The sequence below is a fragment of the Leptidea sinapis genome, chromosome 34 (assembly GCF_905404315.1).
Source record: "Leptidea sinapis chromosome 34, ilLepSina1.1, whole genome shotgun sequence".
Lineage (NCBI taxonomy): Eukaryota > Metazoa > Arthropoda > Insecta > Lepidoptera > Pieridae > Leptidea > Leptidea sinapis.
This window is the reverse complement of record NC_066298.1, coordinates 1,066,660-1,079,625: the sequence shown is the minus strand read 5'-3', so window position 1 is coordinate 1,079,625 and position 12,966 is coordinate 1,066,660. Positions and strand designations below refer to the sequence as shown.

The 12,966-nt window shown below is 35.4% G+C and overlaps 1 protein-coding gene across 1 annotated transcript in view; it reads left to right on the top strand.

Annotated features, from left to right (window-relative positions):
• LOC126974856 (integrin alpha-5-like) overlaps positions 1 to 10,924 on the top strand; it is a 32,376-nt gene extending 21,452 nt beyond the window's left edge. The window contains exons 17-25 of the mRNA XM_050822526.1: positions 215 to 422; positions 786 to 946; positions 2,201 to 2,282; positions 3,250 to 3,342; positions 5,220 to 5,370; positions 6,283 to 6,358; positions 7,367 to 7,478; positions 8,331 to 8,402; positions 10,787 to 10,924. Of these exons, the coding sequence (XP_050678483.1) occupies positions 215 to 422; positions 786 to 946; positions 2,201 to 2,282; positions 3,250 to 3,342; positions 5,220 to 5,370; positions 6,283 to 6,358; positions 7,367 to 7,478; positions 8,331 to 8,402; positions 10,787 to 10,903 (1,072 nt within the window). The 3' untranslated portion in view covers positions 10,904 to 10,924. The remainder of the gene's footprint in view (positions 1 to 214; positions 423 to 785; positions 947 to 2,200; positions 2,283 to 3,249; positions 3,343 to 5,219; positions 5,371 to 6,282; positions 6,359 to 7,366; positions 7,479 to 8,330; positions 8,403 to 10,786) is intronic.
• The last annotated feature ends 2,042 nt before the right edge of the window (positions 10,925 to 12,966 follow it).

Sequence of the window (12,966 nt, the reverse complement as noted above, 5' to 3'; positions counted from 1 at the left end):
GTACTTAGACTTTGCTCAGACTTTACTTACGTAAAACTTAGCTTAGTGTAAGCTTAGCTTAATCTTTCATTTCGTTTTATAGTCATTTGACATCTGTAATTATGGTGAGCAGAAGCTAAGACAGCCCAATACAAAAGTCGAATTCACGTTACACATAAACTGAACATAAACTGAATTTTAATTCGAATTCTATTAATAAATCTGACATTTACAGGGCAAATTACATTATAGGAACGTCTAACAGTATACAATTCTCTATAGACATAGAAAACGAAGGACAGGTAGCTTATACCTCCTGTCTTATTATAAAAGTAGAGGGGGCCCATATTCTGCGGCACAGCAGCCGTTGTACAAGAAATTCTGATGACGAAGACAGTATTAAATGCAAGCCTGAAGGAGCTATACTTGAAAAAACAGTTTGGGTGTGTATGCTATTTCAAATTATTTTAAGGATTTTTTTATGTGCAAGGGAAATAATGAATGTCAATATGAATAAATGAATAAAAACGAAACAAATTACCAGTTTGTTATATATCAGGAAATGTACAAGTTTACTGAAAGAAATATAAATCTACCTGTATAAATTATAATATAAATAAACCTGTATAAATTATAAACCAATAATTGGCCGGTGAATCGGATTTAACTAAAATTTAAAGTAGGTACTGTGATGATTAAAAGTAAACGATAGAAACAGCGACATATACATTTTTTATGAGTTATTTATCCAGTAAGACTCGTATACTTAACTTTTATTTCTTAACATGAACTGAATTTTTTTCCAGGGCATTGGTGACGTAGAACTAGACACAAGCACTTTAACTAGCAAAAGTAAATCAATACTTCTAAGCTACGATGTGTATGATCAATGTAACAAGGAAAGTGGGAAGAAAGAATATACAAAGAAAATAGAATTAGTGCCAGAAGTTAATTTTGCAATTGATGGGTATAGTTAATTTTGCAATTGATGGGCATACTTTCAATACATTTCAATAAGGTGTCGTACCCAGAGATATTCAATTTGTGATAGATAAAAAAGGCAGAGATGGATAATCCTTCTCTTCCATAAAAAAAAACGTGTAGTTTCTTTTCGGCCTCTGATGACAGCTTCCATGCAGTTCCTTATGAAACGGATGAGAGTTACAATTTGGTGGGATCTTCTTTCCTCTACCTGTATGGCTATTTTAAGCTGAGCGTTTTCGGAGTAGCATATCTGTTTCATCCAACAACAACTCATCGACAGTAAAATGCAGTTAGGGTACCAAATGACACTTAACCATGTAAGGTGACTTATTTAATGACATAAGTGAGGTTCATATACAAGAGTAAGTTCGGTTTTTTTATCGGTGCTTATGCCTCCCAAATCCATATTGGACCACCACCGTAACCGACTCTTTTGTCAGTGCAAAACGCTCTTTTTTCCTTCCTTTCAACTTCTTTCCATCGTTACCATACAATATGATCTTACTCTCGTCAGAAAATATAAATTTTGCTCTTCTGTAGCCTACCGGCAATTTTGGACCATTACCTACTTTATGAGGTTTCAGGCCACGCTTCACCAATTTTCTTCTCATGTCAAAATCTACCACTAAGAATACCAGTCTACCCATAACGCTGATACACTTGCGACGACTTGGGCGTAGGCTATATGTCCATATTTGTCAAGAAAAAAGTTACTTAGCAGGATTTCACACACACACACACACACTCATGCCTTTTTCCCGTCGGGGTAAACAGAGACAACAGAACGGCACTTGCTTCTATCCTTACAAACTTCACGCGCTTCCTCTACATTCATTACTCTTTTCATACATGCTTGCCGGTTGCGGGTGCTGAGGACCTTTCCTTTATTCCATTAATTTTAATTGTGTGTAATCACGCTCAAGTCAAGTCCGATATCAGTTTAAAAGACAATATTTTATGCAAAAAGAATGTATTAAATGCTGTTATTCTAACGGAATTGAAAACTACATTTATTGGATGAAAATTAGAAAATCTAAATTTAAATTTGGAATCAATGTACACCATTGTGTAGACTAACTGCCAGCTATTTATTGACGTATTGTTTTAATAATATGAATCCAATTTTCACTAAATGCCGCTCGAATATTTCTTGCAGTACTGTTTCGATTTTAAATGAGATGATAAGAGATTTAAAAATCAGAAATAATATCTTATGATTTGAATATTTATGTTCTAGCCACTCAAATCCCGATAAATTTGTGCAAACAACCGCAAATGAATTAAACACTGAGGGAAAGAAAATTCAACATGTTTACACCGTAAGTATTTTGCTACAAAACTAATTTTAAGTTTACATGAAACCCGAAGGGTATATTAAAGAAAAGATTAACAATAACATAATTATCAGATTATGAGTCCAATTAACAAATATGTAGTTATTTAATATAGAAAAGGGTGACATTCCACACTTTTTCTATTTGAAATAGTTAAAGCCCCTTTTTTAAGATGCAACCTACTAGTATATACTACAACTTCACTGTCTATCTGTGTGCTAAGCTTGTTAATTACTTATATTATTTGAATTATAAAAATTTTACTTGCATATATCTTTTCGTATTATTTATTTATATTACTAATTTTTACGCTTCTCAATTTATGATCTAAAATAACGCAAAGGAGATGACGCAGAGTTTTATTAGATATTGTTAATTATTGTAATACTTACAACTAGATTATTAATTGTTGGAACAATTGTTGCACCTCAATTAGTAGAAGTAAATGTGTAGTTTTTTATATATGTTATAGTATTAAAGGCCTGCAACACATTTCTTGACACTTGTTGTTGCGGATGTCCATAGGCGGTTGCCTCACCTCTCCCCATCCCGTGAGCCTCTTGCCCGTTTGCCTCCTCTTACATAAAAGAAAGTATTAGGTTGGGGAAAAAGGTTTTTGCATTTTATATGAAATCTGATGAACTTCTTGTTTTAATGTTTATTTAAATGTAATACCAGTATGTATGTATCATTGTATTCGATGACTTTTTGCCATCTTGTAGGCACTTTAGAAATTTTGGTGCTACCGCTATAAATAATGCTACAAGTAAAAATATGTTCGTAGATGCGATAGCGACACCCCGATACTCGTCTCGCGTTAATCCTACGTGAGTCAACAATGTTCTTTGATGACTTGCCCAGGGCAATGCGCATCAAGTCCTTTGCTAATTTTATAAGTCACCTAAAATCAGCCTGAAGTGAAAATGAGTTGTGTATTATGATTCTATTTCAGATTACAAACAACGGCAAAACAGATTGGGACAGCATCAAATATACGATAGAGTTTAATAGTTCTATAATCAACTTTAATGAAACATATATAGTGGTAAGCGAAATATTGACATTTTAATATTATATGAAACAAACTACTGCTATTATACTTCTCTAGCCTCTTTTCTCGTCTTTTTATTAATTGAACCTTACCATAAGTCGATAAGATATAACTTACATTGATAAATGTTGAATACGTTGCTGCGGGTACTTTGAAATTTTACTTTTGTATGGAATCTTATATCTAGGATTATAAAGAATTTTTTTTTTAAATGAAAGTAAGGGATGAGACGAGCAGGACGTTCAGGTGGTGGTTATTGATACGCCCTGCCCATTAGAATGCAGTGCCGCTCAAGACTATTGAAAAACCCAAAAATCCTGAGCGGCACTACAATTGCGCTTGTCACCTTGAGACATAATATATCAAGTCTCATTTGCCCAGTAATTTCACTAGCTACGGCGCCCTTCAGACTGAAACACACATTATTGCTTCACGGCAGAAATAGGCGGTAGGCGGTGGTAACCATAATCTAGCAATATTGTGCAATATCGATGGTGAGAAATGTATGCATAACGTATTATAAAACGACCAAGAGAGCAGCGTAAAGCTGTACCGCCACGATTACATCAAACTGCACACGCTGTGACTTAGAAAGGTAATGCTCAATGAAATCTAGCTGAGCTAAACATGGCGTCCCCCGCGTAAGTAATTATTTAGAAACGACGGACGCCACACAACAAATAAGTATAAATATATTGTAATGCAGTATGTAACAGTAAAACTCTTCCACAACCTGCAACTATACCAATCAAAATATTACATTTTGTCGTTAAGTTTTTTTTAATTAGACAGATGTTTAAAATTAAATATATAACGATCATTCACTATGAGATTGAGAGAAAACCATCAATATACGGAGCGTTGCAAGCGTACGTTTCTGGGAGGCTCCTTTGCACAGGATGCCGGCTAGATTATGGCTACCACAAAGGAGCCTATTTCTGCCGTGAAGCCGTAATGTGAAAGCATTACTGTATTTCGGTCTGAAGGGCGCCGTTGCTAGTGAAATTACTGGGCAAATGAGACTTAATATCTTATATCTCAAGGTGACGAGCGCAGTTGTAGTGCCGCTCAGAATTTTTGGGTCTTCAGCTGAACGTCCGGCTCGTCTCGTCCCTTATTTTCATTAAAAAAAAAAGTGGAAATGTAATCTATCGTAATAAATGGAGAGCCGGTTGATTTGTTCAGTATTACACCGTAAGATGCAGCGTGTTTCGGAGAAGGTTTTAGTATTTAGTATCTTTGTGATTACTACACGGCCACATTATCTCTAGACCTCGCTGGAACTTGAAGCCCTCTCCGTTCCCCTTTCACCCCTCGCGCTCGTCCTGTTGCGTCAGTACATGTCGTGATATTTTCATGCTATCACTGCATTGTTTTTAAAGTTTTGACTTTAGTTGTTAATAGTTCTGTAGTTTCTGTTGTCCTGTGTAGCACAACACCTTTACATCAATCTATAATACTGAAAAAATAAATCGTTGTTTATAATTATATGAATAGGTAATAATATCCTAGTGATGCTTGTTTTGCACACCGTAACAAAGCGATGATGTGACGTCATCGACGTTGGTCCAGAGATAATGTTGTCGGGTGGTACATATCCGGAACCTATATTTTTTTAATTAGAAATATCTATATATTAGAAATACAAATAATTCAGTATAGGAGCTGAGCTGAGCGGGCGCGGGGTACTTAATTTACATAAAAAAACAACGTTTCCCGGGTCAGCTAGTGTATGTGTATTTGAACAACCGAGGCGTCGCGTTGTCCAGAAAAGAATTAGGACTTATAACATTTCTATAACTTTCTTATTTAGGAGTCTGTGGTTATGTTTCATATAACTCACTTTACTAATAACTTTGTTTTACTTATAGGCCCAAACCGAGACAAGTACTGAAGTCTGTTCCGTCGACGACAGAATTCGAAATGCAAACGTTACAACGCTGCAATGTGACATAAGTGATTTGATGAAAAACCAAAAAGCTATAATTGTAATAGCAATGGATCTGATGAAGAATATGTTTCGTATGTATGAAGATTAAAACTTAGATAGATAGCTTATACGACTGGACGATGGTCGAAACGTGGTTTACTACAAACTTCGATTATACTGCGAAAACTACTCAATCGATCGAAATAATATTTATACCATAAGATGCAGCATGTTTAAGAGAAGGTTTTAGTATATCATTTATGGTGATTACTTACCTCAAACGTACATCTTTTTTACTTAGATATATCTATATATTCTCAATACAAATAATTCAGTCAATTGTAATACTTTATGCGGGCACGGGGCACATTATACATATGGCAAAATAACGTTCGCCGGGTCAGTACTGGTTTTAAATATATTAACACCTGATCTATAACAATGGGTGAAAGTTTTGCCTTAATAAATATGTCGACAATAGGACAATAGACCGTAGTCTTAGTGGATATTCGAGAGCACTCAACATTCCAGAAGGTTCTAGGATGTTCTGAAATGTCCAAAAATTTTAGTAAATCTTGGAACATTTGGAAATGTTGTAGAATGTTTCTGACCGTTGTTGAAATCTATGCAGAGCCAAACTTCAGCCTTTATGTGTCCAAATGTACGCCATTAGGCTAAATCGAAGATAATTTTCAGCTAGAATTTTCCAGAAAGTTCCAGGATGTTTAGTGCAGTTCGCGGATAATCTGAAAAATTCAAGAATTTTTTAGATAAATACACAACATTCATTAGTTTATCCGCCTTTCATTTGCTTATGTTCAAAAAAGTTAATTTAATTTACTGATTCTAATCAACAAATTTCAAAACCAATATAACCTGTGCACGTTAACATTATGTCTTAATATTAATTTGCACATTTTTTGTGTTCCTTTAAATATGTCCAAGAGTGTATTTAGTCACAAATATTTTTCCTCGTCAATGATTCCGTATCCTGCTTGTTACAGGTGATGAAGGCAGAGACATTAATGTTTACGTTAATACAAAAGTGAGCATCGATTATGAGAAAAAAATAATGAAAAGGTATGTTAATTATAACTTTCTTTGTAACTTTTGCATTGCATAGATATAAGTTACATTGCGTGATCAGCTGCCAGCTATTATCTTCAACCATGATCGCCTGGTGCCAAAACACTGTATAATGCTTCTTATCTCATTTTCTCCCACGAAATCTTATGAATTTATATGTCTGTCTCTTTTTGCTGTTTCGCTTTTTCGTTTCATCGACTTTCAAATCACAAAGATTCTAAAGTTTTCACTTCAATAATTTTAACAGTCAGTTCCATTTTTATGAGCTTGGTATGTATGTCTGTTTGTATGTAACTTAATATTTAAACGTGATTTTCGACCCCTCGAATTTATTTTCAACATTGCACACTGATCAAGGATTGGTGTTAATTTAATATTTTATATAGTCTGCCCCATTTTTACTAACAGGATCTTCAGGATTAGCTTTTTTTTATGTCCGATACCCGGTAGTGTCTTTGTACCAAAGACTATGGAACGAGCTAATTCGTTACTTCGACATTACCATTGTTTTAAGACGAACCCATACTAAAACATAGAAAAAATATTGAGCATAAAATACAGATAGTGAGATTAAGTTACAATAAAACATATTTTAGTGTCTTAAAAGCGTGGGGTATATAAACTGCGAGTAGTGTTATTATGTAACAAAAAATGTATTTTATTGTAAAAAAAAGTGTGGGGTGTACTAAAAGATATCTTCAAAATGAATCTAGATTGTAATGTATGTATCAATATTGTAAGTCTCTGCAGTCAGTATCAGTAACAGCTGTTCAAAACGAAACACAAATAACTCTTGAAGGGTGCTGCGTCACCGATATTGTTTACATAGTTACATGTTACCATTACTCTCTCTAACATAAAGTGTAAAGTTATGGAAGAGAGACAAATGAACGTACAGGTAACCTAATTGTATGTGGTCAAAGCAACCCAGTTTTTCTACATTTTATATTAATATTCTGTAACTACATAGTACATAATGTAATTTTATATTTATTGTTCTAGTGTGAGTACAGAAATCTCGATTATATCCACATTAACTCCGTTGTGGATTATTATTGTTTCATCTTTAGTGGGATTTATATTATTATTACTGATAGCGTTTGGACTTTACAAGGTATGAGATATTTCATAATTAACTGATAACTACTGCTTTAATTTAAGGATTTTTAACTTATGCAAACTTAATAAAAAAAATTGACAATAATATTTGAAGAGACAATTGGATCGTACGTTTCGGTTACAGTTTGTCGAGCACGATAGTCGTGTGATAAACATGTGTGAGTAAATAGCTGCGGGTTCCACTCCCGCAGGGTATTACTTTTCCCATAGCTTTTCCTTTCTACCTCTAGGATTAGGTACGTGTTTGTTCGGGGCGGTAGGTAGGTGCAAAGAACAACCGATCACAAAATTCCTCTAACATTTCCAATGCAAACAATTCATTCAACCAACAAAGGTGAGCGGGGCAGGGTACTGAATGCTCATTGGTCAGGAGACGATGGCACATGATTGGTCACTGTAGATTATAATTAACATTCACTCATTGTAAGGCTTCTATGGATAAGAAGGATGATGTGCTTATTACATTAGGTTTAGGACCCTCAGGTCTCTAAATTCGAAATGTACGTTTCGGTCTCAATTTGTGAATTTATTCAGTATTCGAAGTTAAAATAAAATTTTGATCGACAGCAACTTACTAACGACTTACATTGATGTGATCACCAACCATCAATCGACACCAAGCTCGTCCCTTGTAAGGTGATATAAAAAAAGTGAATATACCCAATACTTAGTCACAAGAAGCAGCACGTTAATCCTACAATAAATCTTGAGTTTAATCTTAAGATATATTAATGTTATTTGAAGCCCCAAGTTTATTAGAAGTGCAAAGGACTTTAATAAACTCTTATTAACTGTCGTATCTTTAAAATAAAGCTACCGTTATTAATCTTTTTTCTTAATAATACAGTGCGGTTTCCTGCAAAGAAAGAAAAAGGAAAACTTGATACAACTGAAGAAATCCGTGCATAGACAGAGTGTTGTAAGTTTATCAACTATTGTGTTTTTAATATTATACTATTATTTCGCCTTAAGAATGAAAAAAGGTGTTTGTTTTATTATTATAGTTTCAACAATAAATAACTTTAAAACTACCCTCATTTTTCGTGAATTTCTTCAATTTTAGTAAATTCCATTGTAGTTTTCCTTACCTCCAATGACTAATTAAGGAAAGAGAACTTAAAATTGTTTTGCAATCTACGCCACCTTTTTATGTGATGGAAGTTATAAAGATCACCCTATTTCAAGTAAATATTTTTATTAAAAAACCAGCACATACAGGTCACCTGATGTTAAGTGATCACCGCAGCCTATACTTTCTTATAACACATTGTAAAGCGTCAAATATGAATTAGAACACTGAAAACAGATTGGTACGTGTCGGGCGGGGATAGAACCAGGAGCTCCGCAGTGAGGGTCAACGGTGCAACCTATTGCGTCACCAACGCTTTATGACCTGAATGTTAAACTAGAAGCTTAACTGTGTAATTATCAATATATCTTCTAATATATAAAGTCTATATCTCCGGCTTCCCGAGAAGTTGTGCAAATGGGTCGCTAGGTTTTTGGCAGATCGGAGCATCAAGGTTGTTATCAACTGTGCATGCTCCGACTTAAAACCTATAAACGCTTGTGTCCCGCAAGGCTGCGTGCTATCCCCTACACTGTTTCTTCTGCATATCAATGATATGCTGCAAATCAGCAGTATTCATTGCTATGCAGACGACAGCACAGGGTATGCTTCCTACACCGGCCGTGCTGACATGTCCCGGGATAGCGTCGACGAGAACCGGAACAAACTTGTGTCTGAAATCGAGACTATGCTTCGCAAAGTCTTGTCCCTGAAATTTCGAATTTCGAATTTAAAATTCGGAATTTAGAATTCCGAGACTTGACGTCGATATATCGAGCGACGTTCAGTTCCGTGGTCACTTGGAAGAGAAGACCAAACTGGCCTCTAAAAGGCTTGGTGTACTCAGTAAGGCGAGACAGTACTTCACTAAAAGCCACCGCCTGCAACTTTATAAGGCGCAAATTCGGCCTCACACTCTTCTCACCTCTGGGCGGGTGCTCCCCAGTACCAGCTTCTTCCATTTCGCTCTTCGCATACAACGAAGAGCGGTTCGAATCATCGACGATCAAGCCATCTCCGATCAGTTTGATTCTTTGGCATTGCGTAGAGATGTGGGTTCTCTTTGCATCTTCTACCGCATTTATCACGGGGAGTGCTCAGAGGAGCTGTTCGGGTTGATTCCAGCGGCCGAATTCCATCACCGGACATTACGTGCAAAGTACCATCCGCATCACGTAGACGTCTAGCATTCCACAACCGCGCGTTTTGTTCGAAATTTCTTGCCTCGCACAGCCACTTTGTGGAATCAAATACCGGCAGCGGTCTTCCCGAACAGATACGACTTAGGGACCTTAAAGAAAAAAGCATACTCCCACCTTAAAGGCCGGCAACCTATTTCTTGACTCACCTGTTGTTGCGGATGTCCATGGGCGGTTGCCTCACCTCTCCCCATCCCGTGAGCCTCTTGCCCGTTTGCCCCTCTTATATAATAAAAAAAAACTCGTGTCGAGGTGTTTGTTACCAAACTCCTCCGAAACGGCTTAACCGATTTGTGTGGTATTTAGTGTGATATGCACACTAAATACCACACAAATAGATAATAAACACGGATAGGTTAGGTTAATCGGCCAACATCTATTTTTATAGCCCAAATATTTTTCACTTTTTTTTATTATTTTCTATGGCAGTACAACATCTGCTGGGTCAGCTAGTCTTAAGATATATAAATCCAATGTCTTGATGTTTGTTTCCAGTGAAATTCTGAACTTATGAACCGATTTCAATAGAGATGACTTCATAGAATATTTTTATTCCGATTTGGGACCCATAATTATTTTTATTTCCAATATTTGTTTTGTATGGACATATTTTCTATGAGAGAATTTATTGACGCACGGTTTGACAGTTCCTTCAATATAGCAACAGGAACACATTTTACGAAATAATTCTTGATGTTATTCATATTATTGACAAAGTCATAAAAAAACATTTATTTAACATTTATTATGTTCAGAACAACGTCTCAAGCTATTAAATAATAAGTTTAATTGTACAATATTACTTTTTGTAAACATATTTATTCGATGAAAACAAAAAGACCGCTGAGTTTGATGCGCCCATTCTTGTCAGGTCTGAGGCATTCATTTTGGAATGGGTGGTAGTTTTTTTGACTTTCAATAAGTGATGTCACATCCTATTTTGAATAAAAATATTTGAATTTGAATCTGTCGGGTCAACTAGTACAATTATAATTAATTTGTTCATATTATATCGTTTTTGTAAATTTTTTTCAGATGCGTATGTCAATGCGACAAAGTCGAGCTGCTAGGGACAGTACATATTATGATAGCCTGCTGGAGGATGAAGAAGAATACGAGCGTGAACAACGAGACCTACCAGTAGAACAATAATAACTGATATTATCATTTTTAGTAGTATTTTTATTAATCTTATTAGTAGTTATTACTAGTCGTTATATACTATACTGATCTAAATCATTATCTGGACAATGGCCTCCGCCAAAGATCCTACCAACCTATTCCAGCCATCTGATCGGGGCGTACCAACACTGCATGCGTTATAATGCAACAACACTTGGTAAGCATCATGAAGCTACATAAGTTCGTAAAGGGGCTTTGACATGGGGAGAAGAACTGATAAAAAATCCCAGCTCATCTTTTAAATCATAGAATAACTTAGCCTACTAAATATTATTTTATATAATTTTATTTTTAAGTGGCCTGCGCAAAACCAGACAAAAACCATGCATCATTATCCTCTATATAATCTGCTATACTATAGCGAGCCTTCTTTAAGTAGATATATTACTACGGGGCAACGCTGCCGATATTACTACAATCTTTGTGCTGCAGAAGAGGGCAATTAGCGCTATTTATAACCTAGTTCTCAAAGAATCATTGAGAGCAAAATTTAAAGAAATTAACATCTTGACTGTTGCTTCTCAATATATTCTTGATAATGTTATGTGTGTTAACACCAGGAACAGACATAAACTTATACCTAATGCCTTCTACTCGGCTAAGTTGACATAGTAAGTCTTTTGTGGGGCGATATATTATATGCTTTTACAACAAAATCCCAGAAAAAGTTCAACACAAATGTATTACGAAATTTAAAGGAAAGTGATGATGATACCACACATTGGGAATGGAGCGAGACCCTCAGGCAATAAAATAGGTTATAAGTTTTACTGTACGATATTACATTGTAACCATATCTTAATGAAAAAAAAAGGAACCCGCTGAGTTTCCGCCCGCCCGTTCTTCTCAGGTCTGAGACACACTTTTTTGAACGGGTGGTAGTTTTTAACTTTCAATAAGTGATATCTTGTCATACAAAATATGTATCAATTATTATGAATGAAAATAAATATGTAATTATCTAAGCTATATAACTTCAGAAATAACTGAGTGCTACAAAAGTCCTCTGGCCCACTTTATATCGACTTGAAAGTGGTCATTGAAAGTTGAGTGGCCTCTACAATAGGCTACTTCAATAACCTAAAGGAAAAGCGACGGCTATTATTCTAGAAACAATTTCGACGGTTACGTGAACGTATTAAGTTCATGTTATATTGTTTTCAAAGAATTTCTTACATCGTACAATGGAATAGGGAGTAGTACTAAGATTAACAATGGTTTTAATAAGCCTCGCGTCTTCTTGTAAGAGGAACGGGTTATTGAGAAAAAATCTTAGAATTATTATAGTTTAAAGATATTATCCTGTTTGAGTAGAATATTTTCAGAACACAGAAGTGTTTCATTTTCATCCAAGCTGGATCAAATGGTTTTGAAAGTTTGATACCAGTTTAGAGAAGCATTATGCAGGGTTACATAACAAAAAAATATCTGAAAATAGTGAAGATTTGTGGTTACAGGATTAAGAACCACGTTTCAAGGTCTAGAATTTTTAAATGCCTATAATTTTGAAAGCATGCCACTTCTTAGATTTCCATGTCATTAATAGTTCACGAACAGGTCACTCGAGTGCTCGAAGCACCGAGAGGATGCCTGCCAGTAACTATAACGACAAAGGAAATGAGTAAGCTGACTTACTAGTTAAGAAAAGAGTAGAAGAACATTGGGTAGGTACAACATCATAATAGCATTTTAAGCAAAATTCTCGCGGAGAGGCTACAGCATGGATGAAAAAGAGATATTAGAAAACAGTCTTTAATAAAGTGTATAGATATATATAATACAAAATATTAAACAACTGTTATTGAAAAAAAGGATTTTGGTACAATTTCTTCTTCCTGTGCCATTCGCTTCCGAGGCGGTGGTTGTATGAAATGGCGTCGAATTCAGATGTAATAATAGTAAAGAAAATAAGAGTTATGACTTTATAATGTGAATTCACATTCGCATTCGAAAATGAACGCAGTGTGAATCTGGATGTGTGGCGGTCCTCCACAGTGCGGTTTTCAAGGAGCTTTCTTCCACGTACTACTTAG